Raw genomic sequence first — 23,020 nt, forward strand, 5'->3', positions numbered from 1 at the left:
TTATCTGTTCAGTCAGTCAGTCAGTCTGAGGTTCATACAAACGAAATGAAACTGAATGGAAACGCAACATGAAACGGTTAACCGAATGTACATTCAGCATGTCTTTGTGTGTGCGTTTGTGTGTGCGTGTGTGTGTGTGTGTCTGCGCGTGTGCGTTGTAGAAGCCAGACATCAGGACGTCCAGGGGGAGTCTCGACAGAGACGACTGTGGCCTCCAACCTCCAGTAAGTTACTTGTCTATTAAAACAACGTGGTTATTAATTTCCCCATTCATTTATTTAGTATTTGAGTTTCCTCAAGTGGGTGTTTGTACCATGGACATATATAGCGGGTACCAATAGAACCAGCTACCATCGTAGCTTAGTTTTCATCCAGTTTGTTTTTGTCAATGAAAATAGGTAGTCGACGAACATTTTTCGCCTTAGTTTTAGTCGACGAAAACAACACTGGCGGGTACATCAGTCAGTTCACCCTGTTATCTTCCTCTATACCTTCACTGTCTCTCTTCGCATCTCTTGAGGTCATTGGCTCCCACAAACCTTTCAACGTCGAGATCCACGAGAGATATTAGACCGGTTTGCCCGGGACCCAAAACTAGTGAAAAATAGCTAGATCTACAAGCGCACAACATACCGGCTCTTTTCAGTTCACTACTTCTTAATATTATTATTAGACTAAAACGGCCACGTCACACAACTTGTAGATCTGCTGTGTCGGTGAGCGACACAATCGTAAAAGTGATTTGAATCTGATGTTAACGCCGGTGTCGTTAACATCATTAACAACCTATGCAGATCGACGGTGTCTGAACACACAAAATCTGATCCTGAATCTGATCCCTTGCGAATTCACGGTGTCGGTCAGAGTCAGTACTAACAATGGCGTCTGACTGTATTCTGATCAAAGCATGTAGTTGTGACATCATGGGTTTGAGTCCATCTCTATGGTCTATTTCAGTGGTTTTCAGCCCTTTGCATAATTAATTAGCCTCTCTTATCAGACCCAAAAACAGGATAGAGAATATTTAGTTTATGTTGGATAGGATTTTGTCCTACTGTACGGCACCGTTGGATACGATGCTGTGGTAGCATTTAAGGAGAGATAACATGGCAAATGTTGTTCAAAATAATTATTACAATTATTTTACATTCTCCAATTGTGTAGTACTTCTTGTAAATTAATGTAATGCAGATGTTTAACAATAATTTAACTACGCTCTCTAGAGTTAATCCATTCTGTACGGGAACCACTTTTGGAGTTTTAAGCATTACAGTAATGTTATACTTTAGCTATTGAAAAATAATAGCAGATCTACAAGCTCATAGCGCGGCACCGAGTGCTACGAGCTTGTAGACCTGCTATTTTTTTTTTTAATATCGTGAAAATGTGGTGCAAATCTTTGAATATATATTCTTTAACGTTTTTAACTCGAATCTTTGCTTCTGGGGAAGGGGGTCCCCTGAACAACATATCTTCAGATGGGGGGGTCAGCGGCCAATTACATCTATTTTTGGGGGTCTTTGACATGAAAATGTTTGAGAATGACATGGGGATTTTCAGAAAACGGGTTAAAGATGGTCCATTTGGTTACCAACTAACAAAATGAGTTGGGGACCACCAGGAACCCCCTCGAGGACTACAGTCCCTGGACCGCTGGTTTGGAAACCACTGGTCTATTCCCTGTCCGTCCTTGACGGATAATGGAACGGAAAATATCTTTGTTTTTGTCCTAATGAAAACATTAGTAAATGATGTCATTTTTTAGCGTCGTTTATGTTGTTCTAATAAGCAAACGAGCAACGTTCTGCTGCAGATAAACGATGGCAGAGCCGCCGACCTCTGATTGGCCGAGAGGCCCCCGTTGTTTGTTTGGATTATAGATTGGCCACAGGCTAGCGACCAGGAAGTTGTGACCCGTTATTCCGGGAGGCCGGTCACGGGGCCAAAGGTCAACGGATTCTCACAGGAATGTTCTGTGTGGGTTTTTTTTGTTGTCCGTTATTTTATTAATAGAATAAGCTGCTGCGAGAAGACCGATGCTTCTCAAGCGTCTTCATGTCGTCTGAAAATATGTTGTGCCTGGGCAGGGACCTCTAGTCCATGAGAGACGATTTGTTAAACCAATTTGGGGCGTTTTGGTGTTTTAAAGCATTATGTTATACTTTAGCTATTGAAAAATAGCAGATCTACAAGCTCATAGCGCGCCACCGAGTGCCGCGCTATGAACTTGTAGGTCCGCTATTTATTTATTTTAATCGTGAAAATGTGCCCCAAATCTTTGAATATATATTATTACGGAGTGAACATTTTAACTCCAAATCTTTGCTTCTCTTCTGGGGAGGTCCCTGGAACAACATAATTTCAGATGGTGGGGCGGAGGCGTATTTACATATTATAATTGTTGTGGTCCTTGACATGAAATATTGAGCACCACACTGATACAGAAACATAAGGTTTTTCAGAAAACTGTCAGGATTTTTTTTTTTTTTTTTTTTTTCGACGTCGGGCCTAAATGGGTTTTAAATATGTTGTGCCTGGGCATAGGGACCTCTAGTCCATAAGAGACTCGATTTGCTGAATATTTTCTAAACTTTTCCAAGTTTGTTTGTTTTTGTCTTTTTGTTTTGTTTTTACAGCACTCTGAGTCTATGGTTTCAATGTACGGATATTCTACTGTTAGACGGGTGCTAGGTTCTTAATTTACTCCTAGAATGTGGTGTTCTTGTGTATGGTAAATCGCTCTGGATTAATACATTAACAGTAACTGCTCCTGGCGGAACGTTTCGTCTGATAAGCTTTATTATTGATATCAAACCGGATCGCTGATTTATTTTTCTTTCTTTCTTTTTTTGCTTGGCCTTTCCTTTTTTTTAGCGACCCTAGTATAGACCGGATTGTGCAACCGTGCTGCCGTCCACCTCCCATTATACAGGCAGACTAAAAAGCTGATTAACTCCTAATCTACGGAGCTCTCCATGGTTTGGTCAATTAGCGCGATGTTCGGAGGTCTTTGCTGATTATCCGGTGGTCTAGATGGAAACATTGGCGCTTTCTAGAGCAAGGATGGCTATATTTTAGCTCGCTAGCATTGACGCTATTCATTTAGCACAAGATGGACGCCCACAACATCAACATTTATTTTCCAAAAAAGCCACTCTACAAGTTAATTTTGGAATTTAATGTAATATTATTATTATTTAAGTGGCAGATCTACAAGCTAATTGTATTGGCTATGGATTGGCTATGTTCGACGTATAATATAGTGTTACGGTGGTCAAATTCTTTCCTCAATTTGCTTCGGAAAGGACCCCCAGCAGCCATCTCGTCTCCCATGTGTGCTCGCACCACGTTATGCCACAGTAAAGCAGCGTGCTAGGCTAGCAGCCTCTAGCTGGTTTACTAGGCCTTGCCCCAGTCTGTCTGCCTCTGTAGCACGCTAGGCTATACAGCCTCTGGTTTACTGGGCCCTGCCCCACTGTGTCCCAGTCTGTCTGCCTCTGTAGCGCGCTAGGCTAGCAGCCTCTGGCTGGTTTACTGGGCCCTGCCCCAGTCTGTCTGCCTCTGTAGTGTGCTAGGCTAGCAGCCTCTAGCTCGTTTACTGGGCCTTGCCCCAGTCTGTCTGCCTCTGTAGCGTGCTAGGCTAGCAGCCTCTGGCTGGTTTACTGGGCCCTGCCCCAGTGTGTCTGCCTCTGTAGCGCGCTAGGCTAGCAGCCTCTGGTTTACTGGGCCCTGCCCCAGTGTGTCTGCCTCTGTAGCGCGCTAGGCTAGCAGCCTCTGGCTGGTTTACTGGGCCCTGCCCCAGTGTGTCTGCCTCTGTAGCACACTAGGCTAGCAGCCTCTGGTTTACTGGGCCCTGCCCCAGTCTGTCTGCCTCTGTAGCACGCTAGGCTAGCAGCCTCTGGTTTACTGGGCCCTGTCCCCGTTTGTCTGCCTCTGTAGCGCGCTAGGCTAGCAGCCTCTGGTTTTACTGGGCCCTGCCCCAGTCTGTCTGCCTCCTCTGTGTAATTACACAGTAGAGAGACGGAGCTCTCTAAGGCTCAGGCTGTGATATAACGTCCAGGCCGTGGAGTTTGTCTCAAAGAAAGTTGGATGACGGTCACGTTGCAGTCACAGCAAGCTACGCCAGTTTGACCCTTAAGCATCTCTCATTCCGGAGGGAACATTCGCCCCGAAATAGCCGATCTACAGAAGCTCGCACAACAACGCGTCGACGAGATCTGGTGTAGACTAGAGTGGAGAAAGTATACAGAGCCAGCCAACGCAGGTCAAATAGAATAGACTAGAACACTGGTTCCAAAACAGTGGGCCGGGTCCCATGTGTGGGTCACGGAACAATTCGTGTGGGCCAAGACTCGAGTAAAAATGTGTCTTTTCCTACATTTAAAAAAATATATGTCAGAAGATTATTTTTTAAATAATTAGTATAGTAAAATAGTAGTAATAGCAGCCTATACATTTTATAACAAACAAACAAATCTAAGAAGCGTTGTGCGCTTGTAGATCTGCTATCTTCACTATAGTTTGCGTCCCGGGTAAACGTCTTAATTTCTCTTCTAGGTCTCGACCTGTACACTACATTTTGGGTATAACCACTGAAACCTGGAGGGTTTAAGTATATAAGAGGTTTTAAAGACGGGTGTTATAGTCTCTCAGCGTCCAAACTATACGTCCGTCGCTTAAACTCTGTCCAATCATCATGGACTCTGCCCTGTCGTCCTCAGTCCAGTCCAGTCTATCTGAGATGCTACAACATCGACGTCACGAAGGACATGAAGTCATGCCTTTTTTATTGTAACCCGTTGCTTTTGGGCTGATGATTCAGCTCTCCTGGTCTCTCATCATCATGATACATTGGAGGCAGAAACATGACTTAGTGTGCAGAACTCCACACAACCAGCCGCCCATGCTTACTTGCTTGTCTTCATCAGTGTTGTTTTTGGCAGAAAATGTCTATTTTAGTGTAGTCATTTGTCTTTGGAATGAAACTTTTTAGTCACATTTTAGTCACCTGGAATGTTTTAGTGTAGTTTTAGTCGACTAAATGCAGTGTGATTTTAGTCGACTAAATCTACAGTTGATTTAGTAGACGACTGACGTGTATTTTGGCGGGCCTTGATGTCGTCGTAATGATGACTGATTTTACACTTGCTGAAAATAGCCGATCTACAAGCTCACAACGACGCGCTGTGAGCTTGTAGATCTGCCATTTTCAGCATGTCAATGACTTATACTGGATCTCCTTTTCACATGCCCCAAGCTTCCTAACATTTACTAGTCTGGTTTTTATTTGTTGACGAAATTGTCAGTATGTTTGGTTCTTATAGTTTTAGTCATCGCAGCTTAGTTTCCATTTAGTTTTAGTCAGTGAAAAAAGGTAGCCGACGAACATTTTTCCTCTATAGTTTTAGTCGACCAAAACAACACTGCCGTATAGTGTATACTGTGGTACTGTGGAGTTTGTAGTACTGTACACTGTGGTGCTGTAGTACTTGTGGAACATACTGTAGAGCGTGTTTACTGCAGTACTTGTGGAACATAGTCCAGTGGAAGGCGTGTGTGGAGCTGCCATGGATTCCATATTTTGGTCTCTGTCGTTCATCTCTCTCTCTCTCTCTGTTTATCATCCTCCCATTGAATGGCTGTGGTTTGTGGTGGGGAGAAGTGTGTGTGTGTGTGTGTGTGTGTGTGTGTGTGTGTACAGTACAGTACAGTACATGCATGCGTGCTTGCGTGTGTGTCTGCATGTACCAGTGTGTGTGTCTCAGGGGAAAGAATGTTTTTTCTTTCATACATGCAAGCGCTTGTGTGCGTGCGTGCGTGTGTGCGTGTGTGTGCGTGTGTGTGTGTGCGTGCATGCGTGCGTGCGGCTGTATTTTGGGTGTCGGTGGTTGTCAGACCATAACAGTCCCGTCGTGGCACCGAGGCGAGCGAGGTTTCCTAAAACCCTCTCTCTCTGACTCCGTCCCTCTCTTCCACCCCCGAGAGAAAAAAGAGAAACCACACCTTGGCTTCTACAGTATATGTTCTACAGTCTATAGTACTGTATGTCACTCATAACAACACGCTCTTAAGGCCTCACTCACACATGCGAGACATATACTCGTGTCGTCTTCCTGTTGTCTTCTGTGTGTCATGCGCGGCCGCCTCAATGCATTTCCAACGGGAGTCACGTGGTTTGGAAGACACAACCTCGTCGCATGGCTGTCGCATGGAGGCGTAGAGGAGATATTGAAAAAAACAAGAAGGTGGCCGCACACACCAATAGCCAGAGTACCAATATTTATTATGACAGCCGTTAAGACGGGAATGTATCATGGAGGCAGCCATGACACACAGAAGACACAGGACACAAGTGTGTCTTAAGTGTGAGTGAGGCCTAGAACCACACTACTTTATGGATTATTATGTTCTACAGACCAAATGCACTAAATGCACAACAACAAACTATACTGTTGTGTTGGAGCAGCCATAAACTGCACATGTCCGTCCCCGATGTTTCCGGGATATCTTTGTAAAGTTATTGTTGGTAAAAAAAAAAGGAAAAAAAGCAGGTATAAAAGAGTAATAACGTTTGAGCAGACGAACGTCAGTCACTTTCCCATTCGACTGTATAGTAGAAGAGCCGCAGACACGTTTGTCTCCGCCTACAGAAAAACCTCTGGGCTGAGACCACGCAGGGCGACCAGTCTGTGGTTGTTCGTTCTTTGTTACTGTAAATACTGTACATGTCACAACAACACCCGACGTCCCATTATGGACATGGCGTTTATACCGCGAGAGACGGATCCGCAGCGGTGTCGATTTTGACAGCCAAGTTTTTGATTTCGTTGTAGTCGCAGTCTTTTGGAATAAAACTCTATTTTTTTTGTCGACTATAAGTATCATACGATTTCAGTCGAGTGCATCTTACAGTATTTTGTCGACTAAAGTGTGCTTTGGTGGGCCTCGGTGGCGTCGTAATGCCCGATTTTACACTCTGGAAATAGCCGATCTACAAGCTCACAATGCGTGTTGTGAGCTTGTATAGCTGGGCAAACCAAGCATAAAATGACTTGTCTTTTTAGTTCTACTGGATCTCTTTTCCTCCACTGGTCCCTTCCTAACATTTGAGTCTAGTTGTTGTTTGTTGATGGAATTCATTATATTTAGTCTTAGTTGTAGTCGTCGCAGCTTAGTTTTTATTGTGTTTGTTTTTGTTCAGTTACGAAAATGGAAGCCATCGTTCTCACGATAATGAAAATCTAAACATTTTTGTAAAAAAGAAAATCTTGTTTAAAAAAACATCTGCCTAATGATGAAGACAGTTTCTAAACTGCCCACAGCCCTCCTACCGGTATATGAGACACAGACTGAGTAGGAAAAAATCGTGCCGTTTTACCATGATTATTATTTATTAGTGAGGACCTATTATATGAAGATAGGTTGAAAAGTGGTGAAGTGGTCCTTTAACACTCTCTGCACGTCCCTGGGTGGCTATAGCAGTCCGTTCCGACCTCTCGCGGTCTTTTTTGCACCTTCTTCAGACATTCTCCCAACACGTTCTCCCCCACAGATGTTTACCACCTCCTCTTACCAGGGACTTTTCCACCTCTTCTACAACACCACCCAGCTTTTCCCAATCCCCTCCGTGGTCGTTCCACGGTGTGTGCGTAGATGCAAATATGTAAGTGTTGTTTGTCACGTAAAAAAAACTGTCTCATTGGTATATGGAGATCCAAGTTGTCCACGGAAACCATGCACAGATCACCCCCCCCCCCTCCTCCCCGATATGCCCATGATATGTGACCATATATGGCCATGTACTCCCCCTCCTCCCCCTTCTCCTTCCCTTTGTCTTTCATCATGGAATGGAACTATAAGGAACCGATGGAGCTTGTACATAAACGCATTTCAACTGTTTTTTTTACACCTGTAAAGCTGTGATGTGACATTAAAGGTAGAGTAAGTGATTTCACTCAAAAAACCTTAGGTTTCGTTTTTGGCTGTGGGACCTAAGCCTTCGTCCAATCAGGATAGAGAGTCAAAAAACGAAACCTAAGGTTTTTTGACCGCCAGGGGTTAACTGGGGACAGGGAGGAACTCCTTATATGGTCAGCACACTCTATAGTAGAGAGGATTATCACAACAAATCAAAAGAATAAGTGATATTTGAATTAAGTGAAATCACTTACTCTACCTTTAAAGTTACAATCTCCTGTACTGATAACATCATGGATCTTGTCCATGCAGGGCATTAAGCAACTAGTCGACTAGTTTACTAGTCGACTAGTAAATCCACTAGTCGACCTTGTTGGTACTAGTTGACTAGTGTATATATTTGTTTCCCCCCGATTTTGTAGGCCTCGAGATCAGGTAGATTATAGTTAGTCACCAATGTACACAGTTTTTAAATAAATATTTATTTCCAAAACTTAAAAAAAGTTTACTAGTCTACTAGTCAAAATGACTAGAAGTGCAATGCCCTATGTCCAGGTAGGGACACCAAAGGGACAAGGACAGACATGATGATATCTGACCCCTATACACGCTTCTCTTCACTTTTCCTCAACTTTCACTGTAAACGGAAAATGGCAGCTTCCTTAACTTTCGGGAGGTGTAGTTCGGGAACTATAGCATTCGGAGACTGTGGAATAGTTGTCTGGCTATACGCGAGACTATCGTCCACATAGACATCTACTAGCACAAAGGCTCGTCCGCCCTTTTCTGGGCAACGGAGAGCGATGTCGCCACCTGGCGGCCATCTTGCAACACGTAGCTCGACCCTTCTGTGTCTCTGGTGCATGTAAATCATCATATCTTGCTCAATTATCAATACATTTTCATGCCGTTTGATTTGTTATGAATGTCAGAGATGTAGTTATGATACTGCATACTTATAATGGCATTTCGTGATTATAAAAACAACAACAACAAACAACATTTAAGCAGATGAGCATCCTGAAACATATAGCCACATTGTAATGACCCAAATCCGTCGAGATTTCAGCGAGTTAAGAGTATATTGTTTTTGCTTGAGCGGACCACCAGCTACCATAACATGTACCAAAGAGTTGGTTGTTGCAATATGGCCGCCGGTGCATAGACTCCGACGTGTGAATTCCGTTTGTGTCCGAGCATAGGCATGGTGACCTTTTTTATAGTACAATAATGTTTCAAGTTTACACACATGCAAACAAATTGCACAATAATCAACACATAACACTTTATTTTAGAACACACCCAAATCAAATCATATTATGGCGTGCATGTTCAATCAATTATTCCATCAAAGCAAACGACATAGACAATATTAGTTTGCCTCTTCGACAAAAAAAATAAAACTTACAAGTTAGCGTTCTCTTGTATCATGCCATAAATACTACTTGTATTATTTCCCAATTCCCACCACTATCCAGGCATCCAGCATAATGTATCCTGCACCTCGGAGGACAGTGTCAGTATAGACCAATCACAGGCATGCCTCAGCCATGCCTATGTATGCTCGGACACAAACGGAATTCACGCGACTCCGACTTGCCTTTTCTTATCTATGTTGGTCCACACCTGGCAAAATGACACCCCCCCCCCCCGCCCCCCCCCCCCCTCCGAGACAAGGCTTGGACCATCCACTGACGTTCCACTGAAGTGCCAGGCTCTTTGTCACATGTGTATATATAGAGGTATATCCATATATGGGCATAAGAGGGACACGGACGGACAGATACAAGAGATCTCCATATATGGGCATTTAAAAAACGGCCATTTGCATAACAGGGTGGCGGGGCATGCGTCGTTCCCCATTTGCATCGTTTCAACCTGCATCGTTCCCGAGTATACCCGGGCGACCAGCCTAGTACTATAATACTGTATTTATAATGTCAAAGTGTGTCATGTAATGTTCCACTTGTACTTCCCATGAAGTAGACATACTATAGGCCCTATCTTATACCGTGTACCGCTTATGCCTTAACACTGTATAGGCATTCTTTACCATTTTGAAAAAGTCGGGCTATTTGCAGTCTTTTAAAATGTTTTTTCAAAACGGTAAAAACTAAATGCCAAAAAAGGTTATAAGGCATAAGGGGTGAGGCAGCGTGCAAGTCAAGATAGGGCCCTGAATGCTCTCTCTCTCTCTCTCTCTCTCTCTCTCTCTCTCTGTGTGTCAACCGGTCTGGTCAGAGTATGTTTCTTCCCGTAAAAGGGAGTTTTTTCGTTTGCCATCATCATCCTCCTCCTCCAGTGTTCTGTTCACTCCTCCTGGCAACACTGTGATGATGGTAGAAAACCACCATGAGTTCATCACAGAACACTGTGATGATGGTAGAAAACCACCATGAGTTCATCACAGAACACTGTGATGCCGGTGTTCTGATCGACCCCCATCAGAACGCCATGAGTTCATCACAGAACACTGTGATGCCGGTGTTCTGATCGACCCCCATCAGAACACCATGAGTTCATCACAGAACACAGTGATTCCGGTGTTCTGATCGACCCCCATCAGAACACCATGAGTTCATCACAGAACACTGTGATGCCGGTGTTCTGATCGACCCCCATCAGAACACCATGAGTTCATCACAGAACACAGTGATTCCGGTGTTCTGATCGACCCCCATCAGAACGCCATGAGTTCATCACAGCTCTCACGGAATGTGTCTCATCTCCAGTGGTGGAAGGAGTCGGTATAGTGCTGCCGCCTCACAGCTAGACGTGTGTGTAGGTTCCATTCCTGCTGTGGGCACTGGGGGGGGGGGGGGCGTGTTCTCTCCTCCTGTGTGCGTCATCAGTGTCCATACATACCCGAGGTGGGCTTGGTCGAAAGGGCCTTTCTGTGTGGAGTTTGCATGTTCTCCTCCGTGTCCCCTATATGGTAGGTACCCTCCCAAAAAATGGAGGCTGGTGAACTGGTTCCTTCCACGCGCTCCATCCAACTGGCCAAACTCCCCCCACCCCCCCTGTCTGGTGATAAGAAACAGCTTGGACTCCTCATGCATAGACGGAAGCATGAGGTCAGTCCGTTGCTCATCCTCGGGTTGGCAGAGGGAGTGTAGTGTATAGCGCCCGGATTTTACAGCTGGGCGAAGAAATTAAGGTCACAAAGATCGTGGGATAGAAATTATGCTTAAAATACCAAAAGTATTTGAAGCATAAGTGTTTCAAAATTCGAAAATGCCAGATCTAAAAGCTCACAATGCTAGATTGGCTATTTTCAAATAGCCAAAGTATATCTAGGGCTGAAGTGGATATTGTATATATATTTTTTAAATAATAATATTAATCTACACATTAACTAAAGCTTCCAAATAACTGTAGTGGAGTAATAAGTAAATATTTCCCTCTGAGGTGTATAGTGCAGTAGCAGTATAAGTACAGTAGGTATTGAAAATAATTGTACTTTAAGTACAGTAGTACTTGAGCAACTGTACTTAGTGACGTTACACCACTGGTCATCTCCATAGCTTCTCTCTGCATCTCTCTGTCTGTCTATACTCGGCTGTTCTCTGTCTGTCTATACTCTGCTGTTCAGCCACATCAACCCAAGCCTCGCTAGAAATACAAAATCTTTAATCCATTTAGGACGGGGGACCCCTTTTGGTGTTTTAAGAATTACGATATACTTTAGCTGTTGAAAAGTAGCAGATCTACAAGCTCGTAGCGCGGCACTCGGTGCCGCGCTACGAGCTATCTGCTATCCGCTATCTGCTATTTTTCAACAGCTACTGTAAACAGCTTTCACGATTTTTGAAAAGAATCGTAAAAATGTGGGCGCAAGTCTTTGAATGTATATTCTTTCAGTTCAGCGAACGTCTTTTTAACTCCTATCTTTGCTTCTGGGGCATCCCTGGAATTAACAAAATATTTTGGGACGAGGGTCAATTACACATACATTTTGGAGTCCTCTGACATAATGGTGACAAATAGTTTGAAAACCACTGACATGGAAACATACGTTTATTTTTTTCTCCCTGTTTTCGGATTTAAAAGACATTTTGTAGAATCTGGTCTCAGTCCTGAATGGGTTAATCTAAAAGATTTTATCGATTTATTTATTTTTCCTTTTTATATATTCATATTTTCTTTGCAAAATCAGCAGCATCAGATCTATAAGCTCACAACGCGTCGCAAACGCGACGCGTTGCGAGCGTGTGCATTCGTCGCGTGGCGAAGAATGTATGGCTTGAAGACGAACGGTTTAAAAAAAGAAAAGACTCGAGTCTTACACACAGAAACTGTCATCATCACATACTTGGAATGGATCCTCGTTGCAATGGCTTTGCCCAAAACAGGCTCACATGGTTGCTGCTTGGACTGGAAACTTTCCATGTCCCCTTGGGACTAGTTTGTGAGCATAATTAGTTCGCTAACAATGCCCCCCCCTTGGTTGCATTGCATTGTTGCGAGTTAAAATAATTATACACGGAAAAACATTATTTTCCGTTCACAAAACTGTTATTGTTTTTCTTTGGGGGGGGGGAGAGATTCTATTTCTATTCCTGTACCAGTGGTGGAGGAAGAAGTACTCTAATTTTGTTCTACTTTAGTAGAAGTATCAATACCACAGAAACTCTGTTATACAAGTAAAGGTCGGGTATTATTACACATTTTTACTTGAGTAACAGTACAAACGTATTGGCATTGAAATAAAGTGCCCGAAGTATAAGTACTCGTCACTTATCAAAATGTACAGAAATGTGACAATCTTTTGAAAAGTAACAGATCTGCTTGCATTTGTGACCTTGTAGATCTGTTCACTGTTCAAATAGCTTAAGTGTACTATGGTGGCTGAAGTGGTTAATATATATATATCTACAAAGTAACTATAGTACCTATTTAACCTCGCCTCACCCAGGCTTTCCACCACCTCGGAGGAAAGCCTGGTCTCTGTTTCAAAAGTCTGTATGATCCTGTCGGGAGTGGATGAGGGACAAGGAAGTTGCCGCCTGTTGTTCCTGCCTGTCGACTACAAAACAATACTACAACATGACGTAACGATATCATCCGCTCCCGACAGGATCATATACCCTAAATGAAATGGTGCCCATGGCTAGTACCTATTAGGTTTTCTAATAATCGTAGTGGAGGGGAGAAAAAAAAAGTGCAACATTTGCCTTTCGAGACGTAGTGGAGTAGAAGTCAAAAAGCAACATTGGAACTATACTCCAGTACAGTGAAAGTACTTATACAGGTATAGTCCCTTTCCACCACAGGCTGCAACGCCGCTATTCCTGTACCATAGAGAGTACTACATGTTGTTGTTGCTGCTGCTGCTGTGTGTATTTTTATAACCAGTGTGCATTTCTTTTTGTCGCTCTGTTTTGTCCCGCGCAGACGGGAAACCAGCACATATACCAGCCCGTTGGCAAGCCAGGTAATAGACGGATCCCCTTCTGCATGTAATTACACAGTCTGAGAGGTCAAACCGCCATTGTTGTTGTTTTCTGTCAAGTCTGTCTTTCTCTCTCTCTCTCTCTCTGAACATCTCTGTTCGCCTCTCACTCTCTCTCTGTCTTTCACGCACGCAGGCACGCGTGACACACACTCCTATACTTCCTATCGTTTAAAATGTTTTAACTGACTAGGCGTGTGTGCGTGCGTGCGTGCGTGCGCGTGTGTGTTATATTTGAATGGTTTCACGTGTTATGGTATGGTTTTGCTAAGTGTTGTCATTTGAGTGTCATTTGAATGTTATATCGGGGTGCATACTTAGTTTAGACTAGTCATTGGTTTAGACATGGGTTAAGGTTAGGTTTAGGTGTGCTGCCCCCGTGGGAGGTTATAGGTTTAGGGTGAGGGTTTGAGATAGGTTGTAGTTGTAGGACTACTGACTGGTCTAACCAATGACTAATCTAAACCAAAAACTGTCTAAACTAAGTACTGCACCCTGTTATATCGCATGTCATTGTCTTGAGTGTCGAGTGATAATTTGTAAAGAGTTAAAAAATGTGACTTGAACGTTATTGAGAGTTATTTGAACGTTATCCTCTCTGTCGGGTGGAATCCTCATCTGTCAGGATTCAAATTCAAGTCTCTTTCGCACCACGTTTTCCAGCTTTGCAGAACAGGCTAATATGAATAGGTTGTTACCCTTTTCTTGCCGGCATGTTTTCGGGCACAGACCTCGCCAGGCAAAAACTGCAAAAAAAGACGTCATTCCGCGGCTCCTTGACCGGCCATTTAAAATCCGGGAAGTAAGAGTGCAACCTGTCCGTAGCTACATCGGGTGATCGTCTAGCAGAACGGATCACAACATGCTAACCGGAGCTTTGCGGAAGCCTTTTAGTGGCATCCTAAAGTTCATACTTTTTTCCTCATGTCACCAAATAAATGAGGGTCAATTCCGAGATGAACCCCGCTAAATCTGATCATCATCAGATTATCTTCGTCACTTTTGGTTCTCGACCGTTTCAACATGGTGGCCGGTCCCCTTGTGTGTGTGTGTCCCCCCCCCCCACACACACACACACACACACCCGCTACATACACTCTAGTATCATTGGAAGTCGGATTTATGGAGGTTTGAAAATCCTCCTTTTCAACTGGTTTGCACTGAGATTATAATTGCAATCCCATAGTTGGAGGCGTTGCTATAGGAACCAGACCAATGTTAAAAGCTTCTGTTGGCCTCAACCATTATATAGACGTTGGGTTACGGACCTGGGATATGACGCCACCTAGTGTCGACGTCCATATACGGACTTGGGGGGGGGGATGGTTAACATTGAGTGCAGTTTCTTCCAGTGGTGAAATGCCCCTTTAAAGGTTACGGAGTGTCATTTTAACGTGGTCTTCCCCTATAGAACATGTGGCTGCTCCCCCAAAGAAGCCCCCCAGACCTGGAGCTCCAGGTCACCTGGGCAGCCTGGCCTGTCTGTCCACTGGAGACAGTTACAATGATGGACTCAAGGTACAGCACACACACACACGCACACACACTTACTTCCCTATGCATTATACTGTGTTAACACACACACACACACACACCTACCTCCCTATGCATTATACTGTGTTAACATACACACACACACACACACACACACACACACACACACTTACCTCCCTATGCATTATACTGTGTTAACATACACACACACACACACACACCTACCTCCCTATGCATTATAACGTGTTAACACACACACACACACACACACACACACCTACCTCCCTATGCATTATACTGTCTTAAAATGCACACACACACATGCGCGCACACACCTCTCTATGCATTAGTATACTGTGTTAACACACACACACACACACACACACACACACACACACAGATGATGGCATGACTGTTAATGCTTATCTAGCATTAATATTGTTTCTTTTTTTCCTTCTTTGGCTGCTCCCTCTCTCCCTTTCTCCTCCTCTCCTCCTCCTGCCTTACCCTGACCCCCAGCCCTGGCGGGTAAGCAGGCCTGTGTGTGTGTCTGTGTGTGTGTGTGTGTGTGTGTGTGTCTGCGTGTGCGTGTGTACGGTAATGATTATTATTTTTTTCCATCAGAATATGTCTTGTCTTTAGTCTGTAGTTGCTGAACATTAACTGCATTCAAATTGTGACACCTGGAGCTGGAACTACTGTGGCTTTAGTTTAAACAGACATCGTCAAAGTGCTCAACTTAAACCTCTCTTAAAGTCTCTCTCTCTCTCTCTCTCTCTCTCTCTCTCTCTCTCTCTCTTGTAGCAAAAAAACAGAAAGCAACTGAAATTAATTGTACAGCCAACTAGTGCTGCATGATTATCAAATTTAGAAATGTAATCGCACAGGTGTCTGAATCTTGATCGCAAACGTTTTTCGATTAATTCTGCATCACTAATACATCCATTCTAGGACAAGAGGTTGGTTGATTCATTCATTCATTGGTTGGTTGGTTGGTTGATTGATTGATGTATTCAGAATGGGTACATTTCAAACGAAAGCACAGCTCGATACAAAAACTGTTACTGTGGACGACAGTTTCACATGTCCTGCTCCTCCTCACAAGGACTGTAGAGTGGGCCGCCCACGCTTGGGCTGCCGGAAGGTTCCCAAGTTGTTGGTGAGTCAGTATAGGCTCACCCCACACAGAGTTAAGTGTCCAAGTGTTCTCGAGCAAAGACACTGATGAAACTGCACTGTACATTTCTTGACGAGCAGGTTGTTGCCTTGCATTGGTGTCCCCCGGCCGTCTTGTGTGTGTGAATGCCTGAATGTAATGATGTACAATGTCAATAAAGGCTATATAAACGCACCATTTACCATTCCACCTTACATTTAAGAAAGGGTGAACTGTGAAGTGAGCTTAACATGCCGTCTCTGTCTGAGAAGTATATTGAAGCGTATTCATCATGCTCACAGCCTTGAAAGGCACACGACTCAACACCACACGTGTGACAATGCTGCCACCTGGTGGCTCGAATATATATTGAATGACTGTGCAGTGCTAATTATGTTCACCTGTCCTGTGCAGACTGCAGTCTCTTCCCCGGTGTGTTTCGCCCAGGCCCAACGTGGTTTAGTGGTTATTATATGTTAGGCATATAGTTTCTGTGGTTAGGGTTAAGATTAGGGTTAGGCATATAGTGTTTGTGAGGATAGTTGGGTTCATAGGCATGGTTTTGGTGAGGTTAGCGTTGTGGCCGATTCATACTCCTATTTTAGAGCCGAATAAAAGTCGGTTCGGCGCTGTAGAGCCTACAATTTGACGTCATTTGAGGTTCGGGGGGGAGGGTGCCGTCCCAAAGTCGTCTCTTCGGTGCTACTGAAAATTTCTGACGAGCCGAAATCGTTTCGGCACTACAGCGCCGAAACAGCGGTAAAATAGGAGTTTGAATCGGCCCTAAGCCATAGTTTTGGTGAGGTTAAAGATTACGGTTTAGGGTTAGGGTTGCTGCCTCGGCAGCATTCCTTTTTTGGGTTTATGATTCGGTCCGGGAGCAGGTGATATCGTTACGTAATGTTATGCCATGTTATTGTCAGTCTTTGGCAGTCATTCTTTTGTAGTCATCAGGCCTCAATCTGGAACTACCTTTCTCTCAAACCGGAAGAATAATACCTTCCCAATAAATGCGTGACTCGCACTAAGCGGCATCATCAAGGCTTTTATTGGGGAAGGCATTATTCTTCAGGTTTGAGGGAAATGACTACAAAGCAATGGCTTTAAGCAACTAGTCGACTGACTATTCAACTAGTCTACTAGTAAATCCACTACTAGTCGAACTTGTTGGTACTAGTTGATAAGTAGTTTTTTGTTTGTTTTTGTAGGCCTCAAGATAAGGTCAAGATATGTTATGGTCGGCAATGTACAGTTTTTAAATGTACAAATATAAAACAAAAAAAGAAACTTGGCAACTAGTCAACTATAGTAAAGATCACTAGAAGTGAAAGCCCTAGTACAACATCACCCAATTTAGGTTAATAGGTGCCACCTGGGCGACACATCAAAGGAAGAGCGAGTCCTGTGTTCACTGACGACCTTAAGTTGTTGCCATGACGCGACACAAGCTGTGTTGCTCGTTCTTCATTGGTCGAGGGTATAGAGGACCTGCCACTCACACTGTCCTCTCTCTCTCTCTCTGCCATGTCATTGGTCACACACAGCTGCAGCCTCAAGAGATAAGCCCGCCCCCCACGGCCAACCTGGACCGCTCCAACGACAAGGTGTACGAGAACGTGACGGGATTGGTCAAGGCCGTGATCGAGATGTCCAGTAAGATCCAGCCGGCCCCTCCGGAGGAATACGTTCCCATGGTCAAGGTACACCAACGAGACCACCTCGTTTCATATAGAGCGTCGTTAGTCCCGCCACCACCCCTTTCAGGACGGGAACCCCTTTCGGTGTTTTGTTATACTTTAGCTATTGAGAAAATAGCAGATCTACAAGCTCGTAGCGCGGCACCGAGTGGCAAAACATGTACAGTAACTACATCGATATTACACATTCTGATGGATTGATTATTATCTAACAGGGTTGAAAATGGCACCACTGTATTCCTCATCCTTGAACATGTATGATTAGTCACCAGAATATAAGACCTTGAGTTATTGGTAAATTATACCGCGGGTCGTTTCGAGGAAGCAGTCTGATTGGTTGAAACAGCCTTCTAGCCGTGGGTTAAACCTGGCACCATTCACCACCTAATCAAAACAAATGATTCAGCTGCTCTGTTGTCCCAGAGCGCTAGCAAACTCGGTGGCTATAGGCTAGCTAGTTTCCTGGGACATTTGTGGTCGTAGTGACTACATCTGTCATAAAAATAAATAAATAAATCAGCTATTTTCTTAGTTTTAAGGGTAACTGTTGTATAATTGCAATATTACACTTGAGGATGTGGTTTAACGTGATCATTGCCACTTCAGTGATGCGGTCAGGAACGAGACGAAGTCGAGTTCCGCAAGCAAATAACAGGTTGGTGGCCATTTTGAAAAATGGCTGCAATGGTCACAGGACAAAGGTAAACAGTACCTACCACTGTGTTCGGAACACAGTGTTACTCATCCTTGAAAATGTGGGATTAGTCACAAGAGGTGTTAGGAATTCTTCATGGGGGGGCTCGAGCCCCGCAGCCCCCACAGAGATGATGTCACTGGTCCCAGATGCGGACGCTACAGGGTTCATGATTAATAAATGAGTTCTCGTGTGTGTGTGTGTGTGTGTGTGTGTGTGTGTGTGTGTGTGTGTGTGTGTGTGTGTGTGTGTGTGTGTGTGCGTGCATCAGGATGTGGGCCTTGCGCTGAGGACATTATTGGCTACCGTGGATGAGACCATCCCACAGCTTCCTGCCAGCACACACAGAGAGGTATACACACACACACACACACACACACACACACACACAACATTAACTTTTACACTTCATTTGAATACGATTCTGTTACATTTTAGTCATATTTTAGTCACCTAAAAATGTTTAATTCTAGTCTAGTCCATAGAACTGTGGATTCATGTGTTCTTCTGGTGCGTTCCCTCAGATCGAGATGGCCCAGAAGCTGTTGAATTCAGACTTGGCGGAGCTGATTGGGAAGATGAAGCTAGCTCAGCAGTATGTAATGACGAGGTAGGTTCAAAACGCAAAAAGCCGACGACGACGTCGTACAGACGTACGCGATCACCGAAAACACACTTAACAACTCGTTTGCAGCCCGGGCAGGCTGCAAACCTCACATCTCCAAAAGTGTTACTTTTCAGGATTCAAATGAACAAATGGCAAAGGTATAGTTTTTGCCATGGTCTTTACGGCTGCACTGCCTTTCATGTCGTATACCAGCTGAGTAGGTTAGTTCCCAGTGACGCACATTAAGGGCCGATTCATACTCCTATTGTACCGCTGTAGTGCCGAAATGCCCCAGAAAAAAGTATAGTTAATATATCATCACAATCTTTTCAACCACTTTATAAAAGTATATGTTGGCTATTCAAAAAATAGCAGATCTACAGTCACAAAGTTTGCCACTCTGAAAGCTTGTATACATATTCTTGACGTTTTTTTGGGAAAAACATCGAAAATGTTTGGGACATTTTGATTCATTTAACCCATTTTTGGTCGGGAACCCATTTCGGTGTTGGCATCATGTCGTGCTTTAGCTATTGAAAAATAGCAGATCTACAAGCTCATAGAGCGCCACTCGAGCTTGTAGGTCTGCTATTTTTGAAAAATCGAAGAGCGACTGACATAGAAGACATTTTTTAGAATCTGATCTCAGGTCAGAATGAAAACTGTCAGGATGTAGAAGAACATTTTTAGAATCTGATCTCAGGTCAGAAAGAATGGGTTAAATGGTACGCAAATCTTCTCTTCTGGTGTTCCTGGCACAAAACATTTTCAGACGGGGGTCGTTTGACTTGAAAAAGTTTGAGAACAACTGGACTACAAGATCAATATTTCACAAGTTGTGTGTTTGTGTGTGTGTGTGTGTGTGTGTGTGTGCGTGCTCGCTGTTCCAGTCTCCAACAGGATTATAAGAAGCAGATGCTGACGGCGGCACACGCCCTCGCGGTGGACGCCAAGAACCTGCTCGACGTCATCGACCAATCGCGGCTCAAGATGATGGCCCAGGCCCGCCCACACTAAGCGGAGTCGACCAATGAAAGGAGCTCTTTATCTGGCGGGGGGGGGGGTTGACGGACAGACAGACAGACAGACGGACGGACGGCAGCTCCATGGGTTACCAGGGTTACACAGCGCGGTGGCCAATAAACTATAGACTCCTCAGGAAGTCACAGCTGCCCCCTGGTGGCTCATTGAGGCGAGGCAACCCCGGCTGCTTTAACCTCAGACTGAGTCCATGGAGGGATTCTTTACATGCGTGGAGTCGGATCCGTTTTCATCCCGGGTTTTAGGGACTGCTGTGCTGAGCCGCGCGCGCGGGAATCGATCCTGACACTTTGTCGGGTTCGGTCCCCCCCCACCACCCACCCCCCTCCCTAAAAACACTGTGACTCTCGTAATAGGAGAACAGGATTAAAAAAAAAAAATGAACTCCTGAATCTTGAGATTGATCGGACACGGCTTCCGACTGTCTTCGGACCGGAACACTAACGCCAGGAGCGGAGCTTTTGTAAATGGGACTGGACTGCTGCACCAACCAGCAGCAGCATATCTTAAGTTATAATATGGACCCGACAAGGGGACACCGCACACCGGTGGGGGTGTGATTGTGGACTGGACTATACACACGTTGTGGACTGGACTATACACACGTTGTGGACTGGACTATACACACGTTGTGGACTGGACTATACACACGTTGTGGACTGGACTACACACACGTTGTGGACTGGACTACACACACGTTGTGGACTGGACTACACACGAGACAGTTCTTGTTTTATTAAGGCCCTGCAGGACTCATGTAAAAGAATGACTTCTGTGAGCCCGGTGGAAAAGGGGTTTTAAGATGGGGGGGGGGGGGGGTCTGATGTGGTGGAATGGGAGTAGATTGGACTGAAGCGGAGCATTGTCATTATTATCTAGGGCGGCTGACGTCAGGTTCTGCGGGTAATTCCTTGAGTTCATCTCGTGATGCCTCCTCCTCTGTGTCACACAGACAACGTATACTATAGCTGCCCTTCAAGCGGCAGATCAGACTAGAAAGATGGTGTGTTCAGCTGTGTGTGTGTGTGCGTGCGTGCCTGTTCTATTGCTGAACAGAGGGTTGGCGGTTTGAGACGATAAAAGCTACAATAAAGATCTGTGATTGGTCAGGGAGCCTGGATAAGACCGCCTCCTTCTCTCTCTCTCTCTTCTCTCCTTTATATAAGTCTTCCTCTTTTCATCAGCAGAGGGAGGAGCTCTCTCTCTCTCTCTCTCTCTCCATCCGTTGACCTCGCTCTACCCTTCCGCTGCGTGACAAGGCGGCCATATTTCACGAGTCGTCGGGAGGAGGTCGGGCCGCCGCGACTGAGAACGCGACGCCTCGGCGCACGACGACGACGCGGAAAACCACGTATAGACTCGACATCCGAAAACGGCATTAAAAAAAAAAAAACCCGAAAACAAGTTCAAAACATTGACAACGAGGCGAGGCCTCGGGGCTTCTGCCCCGACTCTGTGCCGTTCGAGTCGCATATATATATATATATATATATATATATATATATATATACCCGTAAAGGGTTGGGAATTATTTATTATAGCGTTCGCTCTCTGCGTCCGCATGGCGACACGGTGGAGCAAAAAACTAAAACACACACACCCAACAATCGGAGTGATGGGCACCATGTATAGAACTCATGGTCATCTAAGTCGAGTATTATAGGGTTCAAGTGGTTCATGAATACTTCCTATAGTGAGCGAATGGGAGTTGTGTAGATCAGTGGTTCTCAAAGTGGGGTCCGGGGACCCCCAGGGGGTCCTTAAAGGGAGTCCCAGGGGGGGTCCCCATATAGCTAAATGACAGTTCGGAACCAAATGTGGGGGTGGGGGGGGGGGGGGGGTGTCAGTAACTCTGAGAGTGTATACAAAAATGGGTCCCATTTGGTCCCATCGGAGTTGAATTAACATTGATTTTTTTACAGTATAAAATCGGGGGGTCCCAGAGATAGAAATACCATTTAAAGAAATGGGGGTTCCGTCCGTATAGCCTTATTGCAATTATCAAACTTTGGGTCCTTTGAAATGAAACTGGTTGAGAATCAACTGCTGCTAGAGCCGTAAAACAAATCTATCTAATAAATCTGCGGGCTAATTAGTGTCAATGTGGGGGTCCTTGATATGAAACGGTTTGAGAACCACTGGTGTAGATGGTGTGTGTGTGTGTGTGTGTGTGTGTGTGTGTGTGTGTGTGTGTGTGTGTGTGTGTGTGTGTGTGTGTGTGTGTGTGTGTGTGTGTGTGTGTCTCTCTCAGACTGGTGTCCCTCGCTGTGTGATTGGCGCATGTCTTGCTGTGACGTAATGTCTTCCTTCTCATTATTCCCCCTAATTACCAATACCAGAGGAAATGACACCCAAAGTGATGCATCACTTCTTTGCTCTTTAACCTCAAGCAGTGTCCCTCTGTGACACACACACACACACAGGGGAAGCAAAACAAACATGAGATGAGGAGGGAGCCATGTAACTGGAAACTGGAACAATTTGTGTTTGAATATCCTACGTTCCTGTCAGGTGCCACGCTTTGAAACCGTCCCCAGGAATTGTGTCACAGTGTAAACAGTCCTCCATGGGGGGGGGGGGGACGACAAACAAACAAACAAACAAAAAAAAAAAACACATTTGTTTCTCTCTGACATTACGAGGGACAAATGAGCTCAACGAGCCTTGTCAGTGTTTTTTTTTCTATTTTCATTTTGTTCATTCTGACCCCTGCTGGACACTTGGGAAAATAACACACACTAGTTATTTGAATAGCGGTGACCTGCTGGTATAGTGTCATATTATTGGTATGTGGTATTGGAGTATGTGAACTTGCACAAGAACAGAATAAAAGTTGTGTCATGGTTGTTCAGTTTTTAAATTCCCGTCTCATCCACATTTTCGATGGGTTTCCTTCCACATGGACAATATCAAAAAGTTGCGTCTTGTAGGTTTTCAGGTGAGATACTTTGCGTTTCATTGT

At 44.6% G+C, this 23,020-nt stretch overlaps 1 protein-coding gene across 5 annotated transcripts in view; it reads left to right on the plus strand.

Moving 5' to 3' along the window:
• The window catches only part of ptk2ab (protein tyrosine kinase 2ab), a 121,958-nt gene extending 100,094 nt beyond the window's left edge, over positions 1-21,864 (plus strand). For all 5 annotated transcript variants that reach the window (XM_080767110.1, XM_080767113.1, XM_080767109.1 and 2 more), the window contains 7 exons: positions 162-224; positions 13,312-13,351; positions 14,781-14,887; positions 17,564-17,719; positions 18,682-18,762; positions 18,935-19,020; positions 19,908-21,864. In XM_080767110.1, coding sequence (XP_080623236.1) covers positions 162-224; positions 13,312-13,351; positions 14,781-14,887; positions 17,564-17,719; positions 18,682-18,762; positions 18,935-19,020; positions 19,908-20,034 — 660 coding nt within the window. In that variant the 3' untranslated portion in view covers positions 20,035-21,864. The remainder of the gene's footprint in view (positions 1-161; positions 225-13,311; positions 13,352-14,780; positions 14,888-17,563; positions 17,720-18,681; positions 18,763-18,934; positions 19,021-19,907) is intronic.
• Positions 21,865-23,020: the final 1,156 nt, after the last annotated feature.

The sequence above is a fragment of the Protomyctophum bolini genome, assembly GCF_963924005.1.
Source record: "Protomyctophum bolini genome assembly, chromosome: 7".
Lineage (NCBI taxonomy): Eukaryota > Metazoa > Chordata > Actinopteri > Myctophiformes > Myctophidae > Protomyctophum > Protomyctophum bolini.